Raw genomic sequence first — 15844 nt, forward strand, 5'->3', positions numbered from 1 at the left:
CAGTGTATCAGTTTTGACTTTACATGTGCTGTATATTTGACCCTCACGACTCATATGTACAGTATATGAGCATTAACCAGTCTCGAAGCCATTGAACCGAGCGATGCTCTGCTCTCACCAGGGAGGACGACCTGGAGCTGCTCCACTGAGAATCAGTCAGAGGTGACTTTGTCAAAGTAGCAGTTTTGTATTTTCAGCTTTTACAGTCAAACAGGATTCATTTAGGTTCTGCGCTCAGTCACATCAAATACAGCGCTATGATGATGCAGAGTGGGAATTGTTTAAGCAGATATGTGTAAAATAGGCCATTGTGCAGACTGTTAATGTGAAGCACAGACTCCAACTCTATGTCAGAAATTCATTTTTGAGTTTTTTGAGTCAAGACAGCCACTAGTCTCAAATCCTCAATTAATTCAACAGTATTGACACATTTACCCCAGTTTTTTTATTCCTGCTTTTTTAATGGTGCCGGGTTCATGATGTGCAATGTGATGATGAAGTGTCTCACTGCTCACTGCTAGTTGTTAAACATGTTTTTGTTACTTGAACATTTAATTAAATTGTGGCAGTCATCCAAACAATATGTCATATGCAGGTTCCTCATGTGAACTTTAAACTTGGACAAAAGATGACTATGATCTACTTAACAATTTCATAAATCACATCAGCACAGCTTCTTAAAAACAATGTTTTAAATTTAAAACTCAGTATGAAATGAAAATTACACTAGAGATATTTGGTCAATTTTATAAATTTCCAGGTTGTTTCAATGAAAGATTTATATACTACCTTAGTTTTCATTCAATTTACATGAAATGATCATGGAAGTAACATGTGCATTGATTAAAAAACTACAACAAAAAGGAGAAAATGATGCAAGTAGTATGATATATTTCATTCACAGAATATTGACTTAGATTAGAAAAATAAATGAAAGTTTGCTGTGGATATGTTAAGCCTGAAAGCTGCATGGTAATAATACACTTGGAGGAACAGGAAGACACAAAAGAGACCAAGTAGTCACAGTTCCATAGCATGCACAGCAACATGCACACACACAAGCATAGCCCACAGACAACACTTTCCACACCAAGGAACCGTCTTCAACAAATCATCACCAGTTTATAAACACCCTCCTTACGCACAACTTCAAATTACAAAGCTGCACAACGACACATTATGAGGCTGCAAACTCAAATACAGAACCTCCTCTGAGTCCAGCTGCATGTTCTGCGTGAGTTCCCTTACATATCATCACTGACATCTGATACTTACAACTCACACATACGTGCTTGTGTGTGAATCTGTTCGTGCTGCAGACCAGCTCTTAACTTTAGACAGGACTCACCTCTTTGATGGTCTCTGTTCCCCACTGAGAGATGGATGGATGCACACACAGGAGCACAAACCACTGGGAGAAAAAAGGCGAAAAGAGAGGACAGCCATGCAAACACAAGGACAGACAGTTGCAAACATGCAACATTTTTAAAAGGCAGCAAAAAAAACAAGAACAGAGAAAATAGCACACACGGGGGAATGAAGAAAAAGGAAGAACAGATGAAAAGCATAGGTAGAGAGCGAGAGAGGCCCACCACGCATGTCCTCCTCCACTCAGGATTCTTTCTAAAAATCTGCTCACTCATCGGCTGGTGCAAAAAGAGGGAGGGAAGGGAGGGGAATGGAAGGGGGAGGGTGGAAAGGGGGGCTGGTAGAGCAGGTGGAAGTGTAGGTTGGGAGGAAGGTTAATCAGAGTGGGAGGTGAAAGTGGTGGGTGGGATAGAGATGGCGGTTTGAGATGAGGAGAGAGGTGGAAGGAAGGTCTCTGAGTGTGGCTGTGTTCTGGACTGGTTCAGCCGTGTGGCTTCACTGCAGCATTTTCACTGCCATGGCCGTCCCAGAAACAGATTCTCCACTCCCTCCCTCCACTCCCTCTCTCCGCCTCTCATCTCCCCCCCCCCCCCCCTCCTTTGCCTCATGCCGTCTCTCGTCTCCCTGCTCCTGCTGTCCCTCCCCTCCCCTTCACCTTCTCTCCTCCTCCCCTGTCCACTCTAACCTCCACTGCCCATGCTTTTTTTTTCCTCCTTGAACTTCTCCTCCCTCTCACCCCTGCTGATCCCCCACATTCTCCTCTCCTCTCATCAGTGTAATGTCCTCTTTTGCTCCGCCTTCCTTCCACACACAGCATCCAAGGTCACCCTGTCCAGAGGCAGGTGTGTATGTGTGTGTGTGTGTGTGTGTGTGTGTGTGTGTGTGTGTGTGTGTGTGTGTGTGTGTGTGTGTGTGCTCACGTCTGACTATATAATGATGTCTATATCCATGTATACAATCCTCATATGTTTGCATCTCAATCTCCCCATCATCATATATGTGTTGTACATATATATATATATATATATGTACTTGAACTGGAAATTACATCAAATGTCAAGAGACACGTGTGCGTTAGAAATGATGGATGATGGACCTCAAACCCACCACACACACACACACACACACACACACACACACACACACATATACGTTACATGACCTAATATAGGGGAAATTACAGAAATTACAAATATACTTTATACTATGTTATATTACATAAATGTTTATTTTAATTCCAAGATGCACAATAAAACAACTGTATTGTAAGAAAAAGAAGATCACTCTGCTCATTAACAAAACAGTACAATAACTGTATGGCTTGAATACACTACAACCTACAATTTGCCAAAACCCCAGGGAGGGTGAAGTGATGCCACCTCATCACAGAATGATGGTGTAAAAAGAGAATGCATTAAAGAAAACATGCTGAGGTTTGTGCGTAGAATAAAATGAAGTATGTCCACGGTGTGTTGATCGAATGTCAACATCCAGTGACTGAACTCTCACATCTCTATTGAGCAGTAACCTCACTAGCGGTGATCAAGATTCTGAAATGTAGTGGATTTGGCCTCACACCACTGAGTGAAATGAGCAGTTGTGTTGAATACACAGAGATGGACTTTGGACGTGACCTTGCGTGGCTCTGATATTGGCGATGACACTGTGAACGTGTCAGGCGATTGCTGAGGAAGCCATGAATCCTGTGGATGAGGTCAGGCTGCACATTCGGGATGTGGACTCTGGTGATCCTTCACTGCCACACGGGGCTGTGTTGAAGGCTGAGCTGAGATTGATGAAAGGTGGGCTGTAAATGTTGTGGCGGTGCCATGTGTTGTAACACAGTGTGAAGGACACATCAACACTGCAATGTGTCCTGCAAACTCAATGTAAGGCATGCAGGCTCGGATCAGTTTCTTGAGGGCAGTTTGTGACAATCGTTATCAAACTCACAGGTGAACACCATGCGTCTTCCTTGCAGGATATATTGTGCAGAGAATTCTATAGTGTAGTCCTTTGCTCAATGTATAGTTTGTATGGACAGATGATCAGGTTGCCCTATGTGCTCTTTTGGCTTGCACCTACTTAGGCTGAGACATAAGCTATGTTTCAGGGGCTATCATGTAGTGTCACATGAATTTATCAAGCTGTGGGACATTATATGAAAAACAGTGAGGATACAGTTGTTGGATTTCAGTCAGTTTTACAGTGCAAATCATGCTAACGATTGTTATACAAGGAAGTCTTATCCACTCAAACATTCGATGGGTTCTTCCTTTGCATCCTTGCACTGATTTTTGTGGTGATTAGTAGCCCTAAGTTAGGCTAGTTTTCAAGAAATTGATTAAATCTACAAATTGCCCTACCTCGCAATATTCACTGAATTAAAAAAACATCTATGGATCCACCTTTGATCCAGATCTGTTGCTAATTTTAATGGATACTTCCTTTGCCCTCGCCTTCCACCAAAGTGAAAATGTGTAGTTTTTGCGTAATCCAGTTTACTAAATGCAAATTCAAGGTTTTTTGCATCCGCAAGACCAATATTTTTCCGCGCTGACTGTACTGTGCATTCTCCAGGTGCAATATAGTGTGTTGCTCAACACTCTCCAGTCCAGTTGGGGGTGCACTCCTGCCTTAGTCGCAAAGAATGAGAACACTTAGAACATGGTTTTGAGCGGCTGTCTGAGGAGATACGATGATACCTCATTTGATAAACAATTTCTTTGATGGAATATAAGGACATACAAATGGGGGCAAACTCTTTGAGAGAAATCGCAGCTACGCTTCGTCGTGATGAAAACACGAGCCAAATGAAATGCTGGTTAACCTTATATGGGATCAGATATGCATGAGTGGAACATCAGACCGGCGCCTGTGTGCATGGCACTGTGTGCATGTATGTATGCCCTGAACACGACTCTCAGCGGACATAAAACGCAGAAAGTATGGTCAACCCTTGACAAACAAACAACTCCAAATGAAAACATAGATGACACAAGATTTTGTATTACAGAACCATTATCTGTACCAAACTCAGCAAAGTATCCTTTCATTATAACAACCCCCTCCAAATACACAGTCCAGAAAGAGAAGCGAGGACATATGAGTCATTTGATAGAAGGCTTGACAGCGGGCAAGGTGCATAAGCCGCCCAACAGTGATGCGAATGAGAAGCATGGAACAGGAGGAGCAGAGGAGACAGGAGTAAAGGCTGCAGCAAACACCAGCCTGTGTCTGACTTGGAGACACTCATGAGTGAAGGCTGACTCAGCCTTATTGTGCTGGGTGCATATGTGTTGGCGTGTGTGTGTAGCAGCAGTTTACACACACCCCTGCCCACCATCATCATTTCCCCTCCTCTTCCTCTTCCCTCTCTCTCTCTCTCTCTCCATGTTCACCTCTACCTCTGCAGTACCTCTCGGTCACTCCTCCCTGCAGCCGGCTGGGGAGACACGAGCACCCTGCTTTTCTGCCTGGCTGCTGGCTCTGCTCCAGCATCCCTCCCCACCCCTCCGTGCCTCCCGTGTGCTCTCCTCCTCCTCCTCCACCTCCCCCTCCAGCCTCGCTTGAGCAGTGGAGCTGTCTGACACCACACTGCATGCTCTGCCTCGCCTCTCCGCTTTGCTGGATAGTCACTGAGTCTGCAAGAGACGGAAACGGAGGACGGGAAGGGAGGGAGGCAGAGAGAGAGAGAGAGAGAGAGAGAGCCTGCACTCTCCATTCAGCTGCTGCATTCTCCAGCCTGCCTCTCCCGCTGCTGTCCTGCGCTGCTGGGAGTGCAGTGCTGGGGGTCAACTGGACGGGCTGACATCTCCCTGAAGGACTTCATCCTCTTCCTCTCTGTGCGCTTCCTTCGTCCGTTCGTTCCTGGGGCAGAGTGAAGAGGAGGAGAGAAGAGGGAGGGACTGGGAGCGGGACATCAGACTCCTGCGTTCAGCTGCGTGGACCAGTGTCCCACCTCGCTCCAGAGACACATGAGAGGAACGCACGGGCATATCTGCGTTTAGATTAGACACGGCTCAGGGTGAACGGGCTTTAGAAGACTGGAGAGGAGGGGGACAGACTGACAAAGACACAGATTCTATTAATACAGAAGGACTGACAGACGGGGGGTGTCATGGCGTCAGTGGACAGCAGCGGTGTGAGTGTCTCTGGTCGGCTGAGATCAGGGGATCTACTTCACGCTGGCCTGACAGTTGTACTGCTGCTCGGTGAGTTGCGCTCCTCTCTGCCCGGTCATTCCTCTCTCTTCCATCTGTCTCCTCATCACACCAGCACGTTTCCACTCCTCTGTGAGAAATCTGTTTTTTGTAGCAGCTTGTGTTCGAGATGATCTCCTGAGATTTCAACTTGTTTCCCTTCACACCCTCCTCTTTTTCTGGTGTCCCTCTGTCTGTCTGTGTGTCTGTCTGTCTGGTTCCCTCCATCACAATGAATCCATACCTCATAAAGTCCACACCTGAAGGCAAAAAAAAAAAAAAGAAGGGATGGTGATGTCACAGCTGGTGTTTACTTGTTGCTGAGGCCATGAAGGTCAATAACATTCAACCCTTCTCATCTGAACTTGTTTCATATCTGGGGCTGGAGGGATGATTTGTTAAATGACTCTTTATGCTCGAAGGAAAGATGATCCAAAATAATCAAACACAGGACAAGTTGAGATTCAGGAGTAAACACAAAAGTCTGCAGTCCACATTTATACATGTTGTAGTATTACTGGCTGTGACGTAGTGGTGCATTGGTGATCTGTGCTTCCGCTCATACACGCCCAATTGTGCCCCCACATCAACATTTCCTGCTTGAGCTCAGTTAAGTCGACACACGCAGCACAGTTCACAACAGCTGAGCTTCAATGTGTGCATGTGAGGAACTCTTGATATTTTTAACCTCAAAAGAACCAAAACTGGTTCCTGTGCTGTCTTTCACTTACTTACTTTTCTTTCCTTTTATTCCCACAAATGTAGCTTTTTTACATTTTCTATAATGTCCAATATATTTCCCACTAAAGTTGAGTTACTTTGGGTAATATAAATAGCAAGGTATTTAGCCTTTTCAAGAAACAGCATCATTTGTGAAAATAGCTTCTCTAAAACGAATTTGTCTGTAGCTTATATACTAAATATGTCTATAACTATCAGACGATTAAAAATAGTTTTGCTTTATGATAAGCATGTAAAATATGACATACAGGATGTGGGCATGAAGTCATATATATAAATAAAATAGTGTTGCAAAGACAGGCACCATCTTGTCATTTTTTGTGCCTGTTGTTACATTTTGACATCATGTTTTATTAAGAATGGACAAATCCAGTGTGCTGAAAAGCCAGATTTGAAATGTCAGCTTAAAAAATGTCATACACACAAGTCTGTGAAGTTATTTAAATATTAGGCCACAAAAATCTTTTCATTTTGTGTTGTGTGATTGGCTGCTGATCACAACATAAGATGAAGCTGGTTTCTTATTATCAGCAGTATTAGCTGTATTCACAGGAAAACTACTTAAGATATGGTCATCTCAGCACTTCTGTAGCCTAATGTATAATGCAAAACACCACGTTTGCTCCTGTTCTTCCCCAAGCATGTACCATCTACAATACATACCTCTATACATGCATAGTCACCCTGGATAACCTTGCAGAGTAAAATGCAGGACAAGTAGATACAGTATACTGGTCCATATTCCAGATTTGAATGTTTACAGGGTTTTATTCAGCAGGTTTTTACCACACCAAAATGTATTATGCATTGTGTGCCTTTGGTTGTATGCGTTAGTAAATTGTGGAGTTGTTAATCTGTGAGGTAGTTGTGTTGTTGCCCACTTGAGGTAGTTGCTCTTATTTAGTTTAGTGGGTCATCCTTTATTTTCTTCTTCTGCTACAAGTTCTCAACTTTATTCAAAAGAAAATACGACAAACAAAAGATAAGAGTTGATCTATGCCATATTCTTGTAAAGTAATATTGGTTAATTTTAATTTGTCTTGCTGGTCAAATAGAATTAAAACAATTTAAAAGTTTGGATCCAGGTGATAACCCTTCCTTACTGTCAATCAATTACAATGATTTATATTTTTATCGATTGACTTTTGACTGAAGTAACTGTGAAAATGATTGCGCACGTTGAGGCAGCAATCTTGGTGCATCAGTCAAACAACCACTTACGAGTTCCTGTTTGTTTAGGTACTCTCTCATTTCTTTGCACACTTCCACTATGCTATGCTGTCATGTTCTTATCACTATTCAAGACCCTCGCTTTATCCCTGCTGTCAATCCTCATCTAGGATTGTGGTAAAGCTGTCAATCTACACTTTCAAATATTAAGGTACTTAACGTAAACCGCCTATTCTTCACTTGTGTTCTGAAATGTCTATATATTCTACTTTACACAGCAAATTAATATTTATCTTAAAGGTTCAGTTTGTTAGATTTAGGTGAAAGGGATCTATTTGCAAAAATGTAATATAAAATAATCCTAGTGATGTTTTCACTAGTGTGTAATCATCTAAATTGTACAAATTGTTTTCTTTACCCTAGAATGGGACCTTTATATATTGAAATACTTTATATTTACATCAGGAGCGGGTCCTCTCTATGGAGGCCGCCATGTTTTTTACAGTAGCCCAGACTGGACAAACTAAACACCTTTAGAGTTTTTATGACAACTGGAGACTTCCACAGGTTCTCTGTCGTGGCTGGATGGGTAGGGTGAGGTGAGGGGTATTCAGATACAACATGCAACTTCACCACTAGATGTCACTAGATTCTACACACTTAACCTTTAAACTGCACATTACACCTCTGTTGAGTCTTTTCTTCTTCTATAATGCCAGAAGAAAAACAAATGACTCAAAGTCCCTTTTAAAGTCAGATGTGGAACGAAAGGAGAATTCAATTAAAATCTGAGATCATTTTTATTACTGATCATTTCAAACTTAATAATAATACTTCATAAAAAACTCCTCATTTTAATTAACTTACATTCAATATATATTGAACCTTTTGTTATATTGCTATTGATTACATTTGCATCATGTTAATTATTGATATTGAAATATTGCCCTACTTGGTACTATATATCACTCCTCAATTATATTATACATGTAGAGATGTCTCTTGTGTTAAAAACCCTCATTATAACACCTCAGAAAAACCAAGATCTGTAATCCAAAGAGATGAGAGATATCCCCACACATCACACACAGTCATTTCAACCCTGACATTGTCCACTTCCATGAGTCTCAATATCTTGTGCCACTTGTATGTATAAACAATCAACAGCAGACAAAGTAGTAGTAGTAGGAAACGAGGCAGATGCCTGCAGAGCAGTCCAGTAACATGTTCATCACTAGTTACTACGCACACATGGTAATTACATCGTGTGTCGTTACATGTTTGTGTGGCCATTTCATTACATAAGTGTAAATCCATATGTGTACGTGCAGTGTAAAGGAGACTCCACCCTCAGTTGATTGAGTCACTTAGCTGCTGCTGTAATTTTCTGCTCTACTGTCACTCACCTTGGAGCGGACATCTCACTCTTCCCTTACCTCCCCCTCTCCATCCCTCTGTTTGTCCCTATAGTGACCCCTTCCATCACTTCCTACACACTGTACCTCCTCCATTACATCTGCTCCCCCATTCATCTGCCTTCTCCCCTACCCTTTCCATCTCTTCTCTCTCTCTCTCTCTCCATCTCTCTCTCTCTTTCTTCTTTCGCTTGAGGTAATAGTGTCCTCGGTCAGTTCTCTATGGGTTCAACTCAGAAATACATTAACCATTCCATCTCTGGCCTACTTTAAGGAAAAGAAATGAAGGAGGAAAAAACTCACCTTGAGAGTCAGTCAAGGACACACACGCACAATCAGTTGCCTTTCCTCCCATCAGTGATTCAGATATTGATGTTTCCCAAATAGAACAAAGAGATATTTGATAGTGGAGCTAAAAATATCAGACATTCCAGCCCATTACACATGTACACACACACACACACACACACACACACACACACACACACACACCAACCAAAGCACATGCATATAACCACACACATACAAAGACAACCACACTTGCTCAACTAGCATGACACATTACTTGAGTCAGTGAATCTGTGGGCTTTGTCAGGACAAACTATAAAGGTGGAAGAGGAGTGGAGTAGAGGAAGGGCGGAGAGCAAAGGGGATAGTAGAAAGAAGAGGTGTAAAATGAGGGAGGTGTGAAATCTATTTCTAGACACGGGAGCTTGGCGCTCCTCTTAGATATGTAAAAGATCACCATGCTCCCAGCGCACGTAAACCTTTCAGAGGGGAGTGTCTCCCATGTTTTTCCCATGTCACTTATCTCTCTGGCATCTTCTTTAGACGGAGGGCAAAAGATAATTCATTATTGTAGCTCAGAGTTTTAAAGGCAGTTAAAGGACTCTAACCAGCAGCCAGCTATACAGAAACCTTTCAACTCTTCAAGTTATCAGACTCCACCACTGTCACAAAAAACACACAGTGGCTCCTCACATCTCTAGTGTGCTTATGTACGTAGCTCTAGCATCCCAGTGGAACAAGATCTGAGAGCGAGCAAGACAAGAACATTGGGAAAAGAAAGGAGAGAGAGAGAGATAGTTCATTAGAGAGCAAAACCAGAAGCAGAAAAGAACAAGCAGAGTGACCCATGCTGCTACTGAAAGTAGAGGAGGTAAGTCAGGATGACTATAGAGGAGAGGTAAAAATAAAACTATTTTTCTTGCACAGTGATTTGGAATTCGTGACAGAGTCAGTGACGGCTGCACTCCAATATTTGAATTTACAAATTTGCACAGCCTACTGTATTTGTGTGTCTGCATCTGAAACACATATTAGTGTTGTAAACTGAGATAATGCAGAAAACAATCTCTGCTGTATGTCATTCAGTTCAGGGGATATTTACACAAAGAGAAACCAAGGAAAATACAATATTGACTCAAGTTTGATACATGTTTAATATCCTTCACCTAGGATTAATAAAAACCTTTATATTGACACACCACACCTGCTACTCCCTGCAGTAAACTGTGTAGAGCTACTTTTAAAATAGCTTAGTGTGCTTGATTTCTGCTCCAACATACTGGACCATCTTGACGCTGGAAATGTTTTTATGCCTCCACACAGGCAACATCTGGAGACATTACATTTCCGAGTTAACTGAGTATGTTGGTAAATGGTCTGTATTTATAGAGTTTTTCTCGATAACAACTCTAAGCACTTTACAGTACAGTTTTACCATTCACCCATTCACACATGTTCATTTCCATCACACATCAATCACACGCTGCCAGCACAGCTGTCAGGGGATATTTGGGGTTCAGTATCTTGCCAAAGGACACTTCTGCACAGGGAAAGGGAGAGACCGGGATCAAACCGCCAACCCCTTCGGTTAGTGGGAGACCCACTCTACCTCTTGAGCCCCAGCCACCAACGTTGGTCTGTCCATCTGTCCGTGCCATTCGTGTGAAGATGATATCTCACGTGGGAATCTCCTCAAATGTGTTACAAATGTTCACATGCATTCCCAGATAAATCTCTCACAGGTCAAAGGTCAATATCACAGGGGCTTCAACTTGTTTTTGTCGTCTTAAACGCGATATCTCAAGTCTGTCTTTAGGGAATTTCTTCAAATTTTGAGCAGTTGTCATTTGGAATCAAAGATGCACTGGTTATAGATTTCTCATATTATTGTGAATACAATATGTCTGGGACACCTGGAGGGACTGAAACTGCATTGTTTGGCAGACGCATACAAATGCAGTTCTTTTTATTTACTCTCTCTCTCTCTCTTTCTCTCTCTCTCCTTCTCTCTCTCTCTCTTTATATATATTTTATATATCCACACTTGCATATGGTAATGAGCACTGTAAAAGCAGTAACTTCAGTTTGCCTAGTTTATAATATCAATGCAAAAGGAATGGCTGAAAATGACATTTAAGTGAGTGAGCGATTAGAGTGTTTAACAGGAAACAGTGACTTCATCCATAATAACCACAAGAGGGTTGTTTCACTGATGTCGTCCAAAAAGCAGAGCAGGTGGTGTGAAATTCTTCAATAGATGTAAGTCCTTCACAGACGCATAGGCACAGTGGTACGCCAGCACTGTTTGCACCATGTCCAAGTGCAATGTGATCCTGAGCAGGTCACTGTGGACCAGAGCGTTTATAAATAGGCCCCATGAGTGTGAGAGACACCAAAGCAACAATCTGGGAATTACACCAGCTGTCAGTGCAGGACCAACATCATCTGCTCAGCAAGACCCAGATACCAATACAAGATGACGCTGTTTGTTTGGAAAGACTTACTACGTGTTTTTCTGCTTTACATAACATCACAGGACACCAGTAATATACTGTTAAATGCAGGATTCATTCATTTTTTTATTTGATCGAGGTGCATTTCTGTTTGTGTCAGTGTTTGTCTTCTGCCAGACATTCTCAGTCAGCCAGTACCTGAGTCTTACTGCCTGGTTTATACGTCTGCGTAGAGAATATCTCAGATGTGTGAAATCAAGTGAGATACACCATATTGCAGGAAAATTTAAATACAGAGTCAAAACATTGATTCACGTTAAGACCAGCAGGGGGCAGGTATTCATATTGATCATATTACATTTGTAATTGATGACTAATCAGTTATGGGATGTTATGAAGAAAACTATTGTTTTGAATTTATGATTTTTCCATTCAAAATCCAGCGACATGTTTTCCATATTCACCCTCCTCTTAACTCCTCTCCACAATCACTGGCTGTGTATAATCACTATGGCACAGTACGGGAGACATGAGTGAGCCGTGGGGAGTCAACTTCTCGAATTGAGTTGAATAACTAAAATGAGTATATATTATATATTATATTTTGCAACCTCAGCAGCAGAACAACTTGATACTTTCCCATCGCCTGCTGCCTCGGTTTAAGATTCTCTTCAATTTTTTTCTCTCCGCGTTAGAAATATATCCTGTTGCTTTCTTTTTATTTTGTTCACCATGTCTGTTCTCTCCTGTTTCAGGGGTCTGGAGTGTTTGTGGACTGGAGGTATCGACAGGTAAAGTGTCTTCAGTCGAAGCAATGAACGGCTCCACGGTTCTGCTGCCCTGCACATACTCTTCCTGTATTGGCATCAAAGACCTCTACTTCAACTGGCATTATAATGACAATGGAACAATGCTCAAGGTAAAATGTGCAAACATGCATGTGTATGCACCATAGACTGTATGTAAAGATGGATCACGCATATCCACTTCTTCCAAGTACAAATAGTATATAACAGCTTAGAGTGCTCAGGTAATGCTCCAACACACTGCTTCCTTGGCTAAGGTCCCAGCCATAGACTGAATATAAAGATTGATTTGTCTTCACTTCCTCTCAGTGTCCAGAAATGAAGCCAATATCCTGGGATACGAATGCTGCCCTGTTGTGCATTAGGAGTCAGAGTCTGTGCAGTAGCGATTAGGGGATGGAGCCACTATAGCGAGGTCTTGGCGATGCACAGGCACGACCAATTGTGACCCAAAATAAACATCACTGTGATAGGAACTACACAATATTGCAGATTCTTTATTTTGATTCATGTCTCATCTGCTAACTAACACAGGGGAGGTGGGGTATATGACCTACACCGGAGACGATCATGATGCTTTGGCTACACTAATGCTGTCCATCTTTGAGTACACTCTATGGTACAAACATAAACATGCATGCAAGTGTATAAAAACACAAACATGGACATACTATTGATATGTTTTGGCAGACAACTCATCTACCTGTACGTGTGTATGTGTTTGTGTGTGTGTGTAGTTATGTGAAGCAGAGATCCCAATGGAGGGCATTGAGCCCAAGGTCAGTGTGTACCATGAACGTGTGGAGTTTGTCGGCTCCTCAAAGAGCAACAACATCTCCATCCTGCTGTGGAACATCACCTTTGAAGATCAAGGAGAGTACATCTGTTTCGCCCGGAACCCGAAAGAGAAGAAACGCAACCACAGCGCTGTCTTCACTCTGATAGTGGTGGACCAAAGTATGTGACAAACGCACACACCTGCCCACAAAAATATTACTTTGTCTAACTCAACAACACTATGAGAGTGTTTGGGCGTCTTGTGAACTTCCTCTGCATCCTTTTACATCGTCTCCCTCTCCTCATCTTTCTCCCTCTTTTCAGTGAGGGAGGTTGACAACACTTTGACCGTCATCATCGTCTCTGTGCTGGGTGGAGTCATTGGCTTAGTTATCTTCATCATGGTGATAAAGGCCTTGGTTGTTCACTTCCTGCTAAAGGATGATGAAAAAAAGTGAGTAAATCATAAATAAAGGGCAAAATAAAAAACGGAATACATAATAAATTTGATGCGTTGATTTACAACTTTACAAATATGCTTTGCCAGTAGTTATTAAATGGGCATATTAATTATTTGTAAAACTTTTTTATTCTGCAAAATAAAGGTTTTCATATCTGCAAAACATAAATGCAGATTTTTCTGTGCCCGTCAATTTACTCAGCCAACCAATAAATCAGTCAGGCTTTTTTATTATTAACTTATAAAAGGACTAGAAATAGTTAAACAAGGTTTTAAAGTTAAGCTTTCTACTATGGGAGTACCTCTTAACCTTTTCTTACTCTGTCCCCTGCAGTAAAGAATGCCTGGTGAACTCAGGGAACGACAACACAGAAAATGGACTTTCAGGAGCCAAAGCTGACAACAAAGGGACACCAAAGGCATGAGCATAAAGCAACGTATGTCTGTATGTTTGTATATATGTTAGACAAATGTACACGCTCAGAGAAGAGGCTGTTATCGACGGACTGATTTATCTTACTAGTGGCTATAACTAATACCAATATGTAAATGTTTCTTTTAAATCATGCTTGAGATTTGGGAGGTGTGAGATGTGGTCAGGCCTGGATCACCCACTCACTTATATGGCAGCCCAGTTGTTACACAGAGCCTCTGTTATCAAATGCTGCTCTGTATCCTACTGAACCTCAAACTGACTCTTCAGATCAGACAGAATTATGTATGCTGCCAACGTTTTATACATATGCTTTCCTTAACATCTTCCTTTTATTCAAAGGATTTATTCAAATAAATTATAATCACTATTTATTTAAATGATAATAAAAACTACTTCATCACTGTAGAGGAAGGATTTTGCACAAAGCAGATTCTAAATAAACTTTTTAAATTTTTTAATTTATAAAGTTTTGGGATTTGACCCCACTGAAAATACAGTTAGTAGTCTTAGTTTACAGTGTGTTTGATTCTCCATTTCATGGTGTCAGTGAAATCCACAACTCCAAGTCAAATGAGGAACCAATCAAACCCCCAAGGTCAACTGAACAACGGCATAAAAACAACAAACAAACAACAAACAGTTTTTTCCTGTCTACTCGTTAACCCAGAGGTTTTTTCATAAACTTAAGTTAACATTGTTTGGTCATGATCAAATAAATTTATTAAAATTAAAACTAGGAAATATACATTAGTTCTTGTTAGGTAAACTAAACATATCTTTTCTGTCTATGAACCTACACTAACAAGTTTAACTGCCGGGTCTGACACACTGCCAGGTCATGCTTGGTTCATTGATGCTTACTCGGCAGATTTTGATTAACTCCTGGCTACAACTGGGCTTTCTGAAGTGACTAAAAGGATCCAGTCCTGCACAGGTTTTTATTGTTTTGCTTTAGATGAAACACAGGTGCCTGTTCTGCTTCTGCTCCCTCTGCTGGCGGGAGGTTAAAAACACAAAAAATGTATAAAAAAAACAAAACACTCCAAACAAAGACAATCCCCAGACCTGCCCAGCTCCCTATAGAAAGGAATGAACTTAATCATGCTGCTTCTGACTAATAACCAATGCAATTTTAGCATGTGCGCATTTTATATAATGTCATATAAGTATATGTTGTCTCGTACCACAGGACAGGAACATTTCTGTGCATCTCTGTATGGTCATATTTAACCCTTCACATTAACTGAATGAAGCTGTGTAAATGCCAGAAGAGCACCCTCCCTCCAAACACTGCTACAACTATTCTCACCTCTTTAACCAGGTCAGGCTGACAGTGAAGGTGACCCTTCTTTTAAGGTTAGGGTTTTAAGGTTACCTGCAGGTATTTGTGGGAAAATAAGGGTGAAAAGAAAATTTTAACTTATTAAGACGTGCAAACTTTTTTAGTATCACTAAATTTGAACCACACAATTAAAAACGGCACATCAGCAGTATATACTGTGAGTGGGAAGAGCGACATGCGTGGGCACTTCTCCGGATACCACTTCACTTTTACATTTCCTCTATAAAAGAACAACAAACTTGGATGCTGCTTGGATAACCATAAATCACAACCCTACAAATACAGTACACTTACATGCATTTGTATTTGTGCTAAAGCATCCAGACATGTCCACTGATACAACCTCAATATTACATACAGTATATAGTATATATATATTTACATAT

General features: G+C 41.4%; 1 protein-coding gene across 1 annotated transcript; it reads left to right on the forward strand.

Moving 5' to 3' along the window:
• Positions 1 to 5292: 5292 nt before the first annotated feature.
• Positions 5293 to 14415, forward strand: scn4ba (sodium channel, voltage-gated, type IV, beta a). The gene is made up of 5 exons (XM_069534297.1): positions 5293 to 5582; positions 12393 to 12556; positions 13181 to 13400; positions 13545 to 13674; positions 14015 to 14415. The coding sequence occupies exons 1-5, from the start codon at positions 5489 to 5491 to the stop codon at positions 14103 to 14105; spliced, it is 699 nt and encodes a 232-aa protein (XP_069390398.1). The 5' UTR covers positions 5293 to 5488; the 3' UTR covers positions 14106 to 14415.
• The last annotated feature ends 1429 nt before the right edge of the window (positions 14416 to 15844 follow it).

Source organism: Paralichthys olivaceus, chromosome 11 (assembly GCF_024713975.1).
Source record: "Paralichthys olivaceus isolate ysfri-2021 chromosome 11, ASM2471397v2, whole genome shotgun sequence".
NCBI classification, from domain to species: Eukaryota; Metazoa; Chordata; class Actinopteri; order Pleuronectiformes; family Paralichthyidae; genus Paralichthys; species Paralichthys olivaceus.

Excerpts from the sequence above, each read along its gene's own strand:
- scn4ba (XM_069534297.1), top strand. The coding sequence starts at position 5,489 with ATGGCGTCAGTGGACAGCAGCGGTGTGAGTGTCTCTGGTCGGCTGAGA. Across the intron at positions 13,401-13,544 it reads TCTGATAGTGGTGGACCAAA|TGAGGGAGGTTGACAACACT; the intron begins GTATGTGACAAA and ends CCCTCTTTTCAG. Across the intron at positions 13,675-14,014 it reads CTAAAGGATGATGAAAAAAA|TAAAGAATGCCTGGTGAACT; the intron begins GTGAGTAAATCA and ends TGTCCCCTGCAG.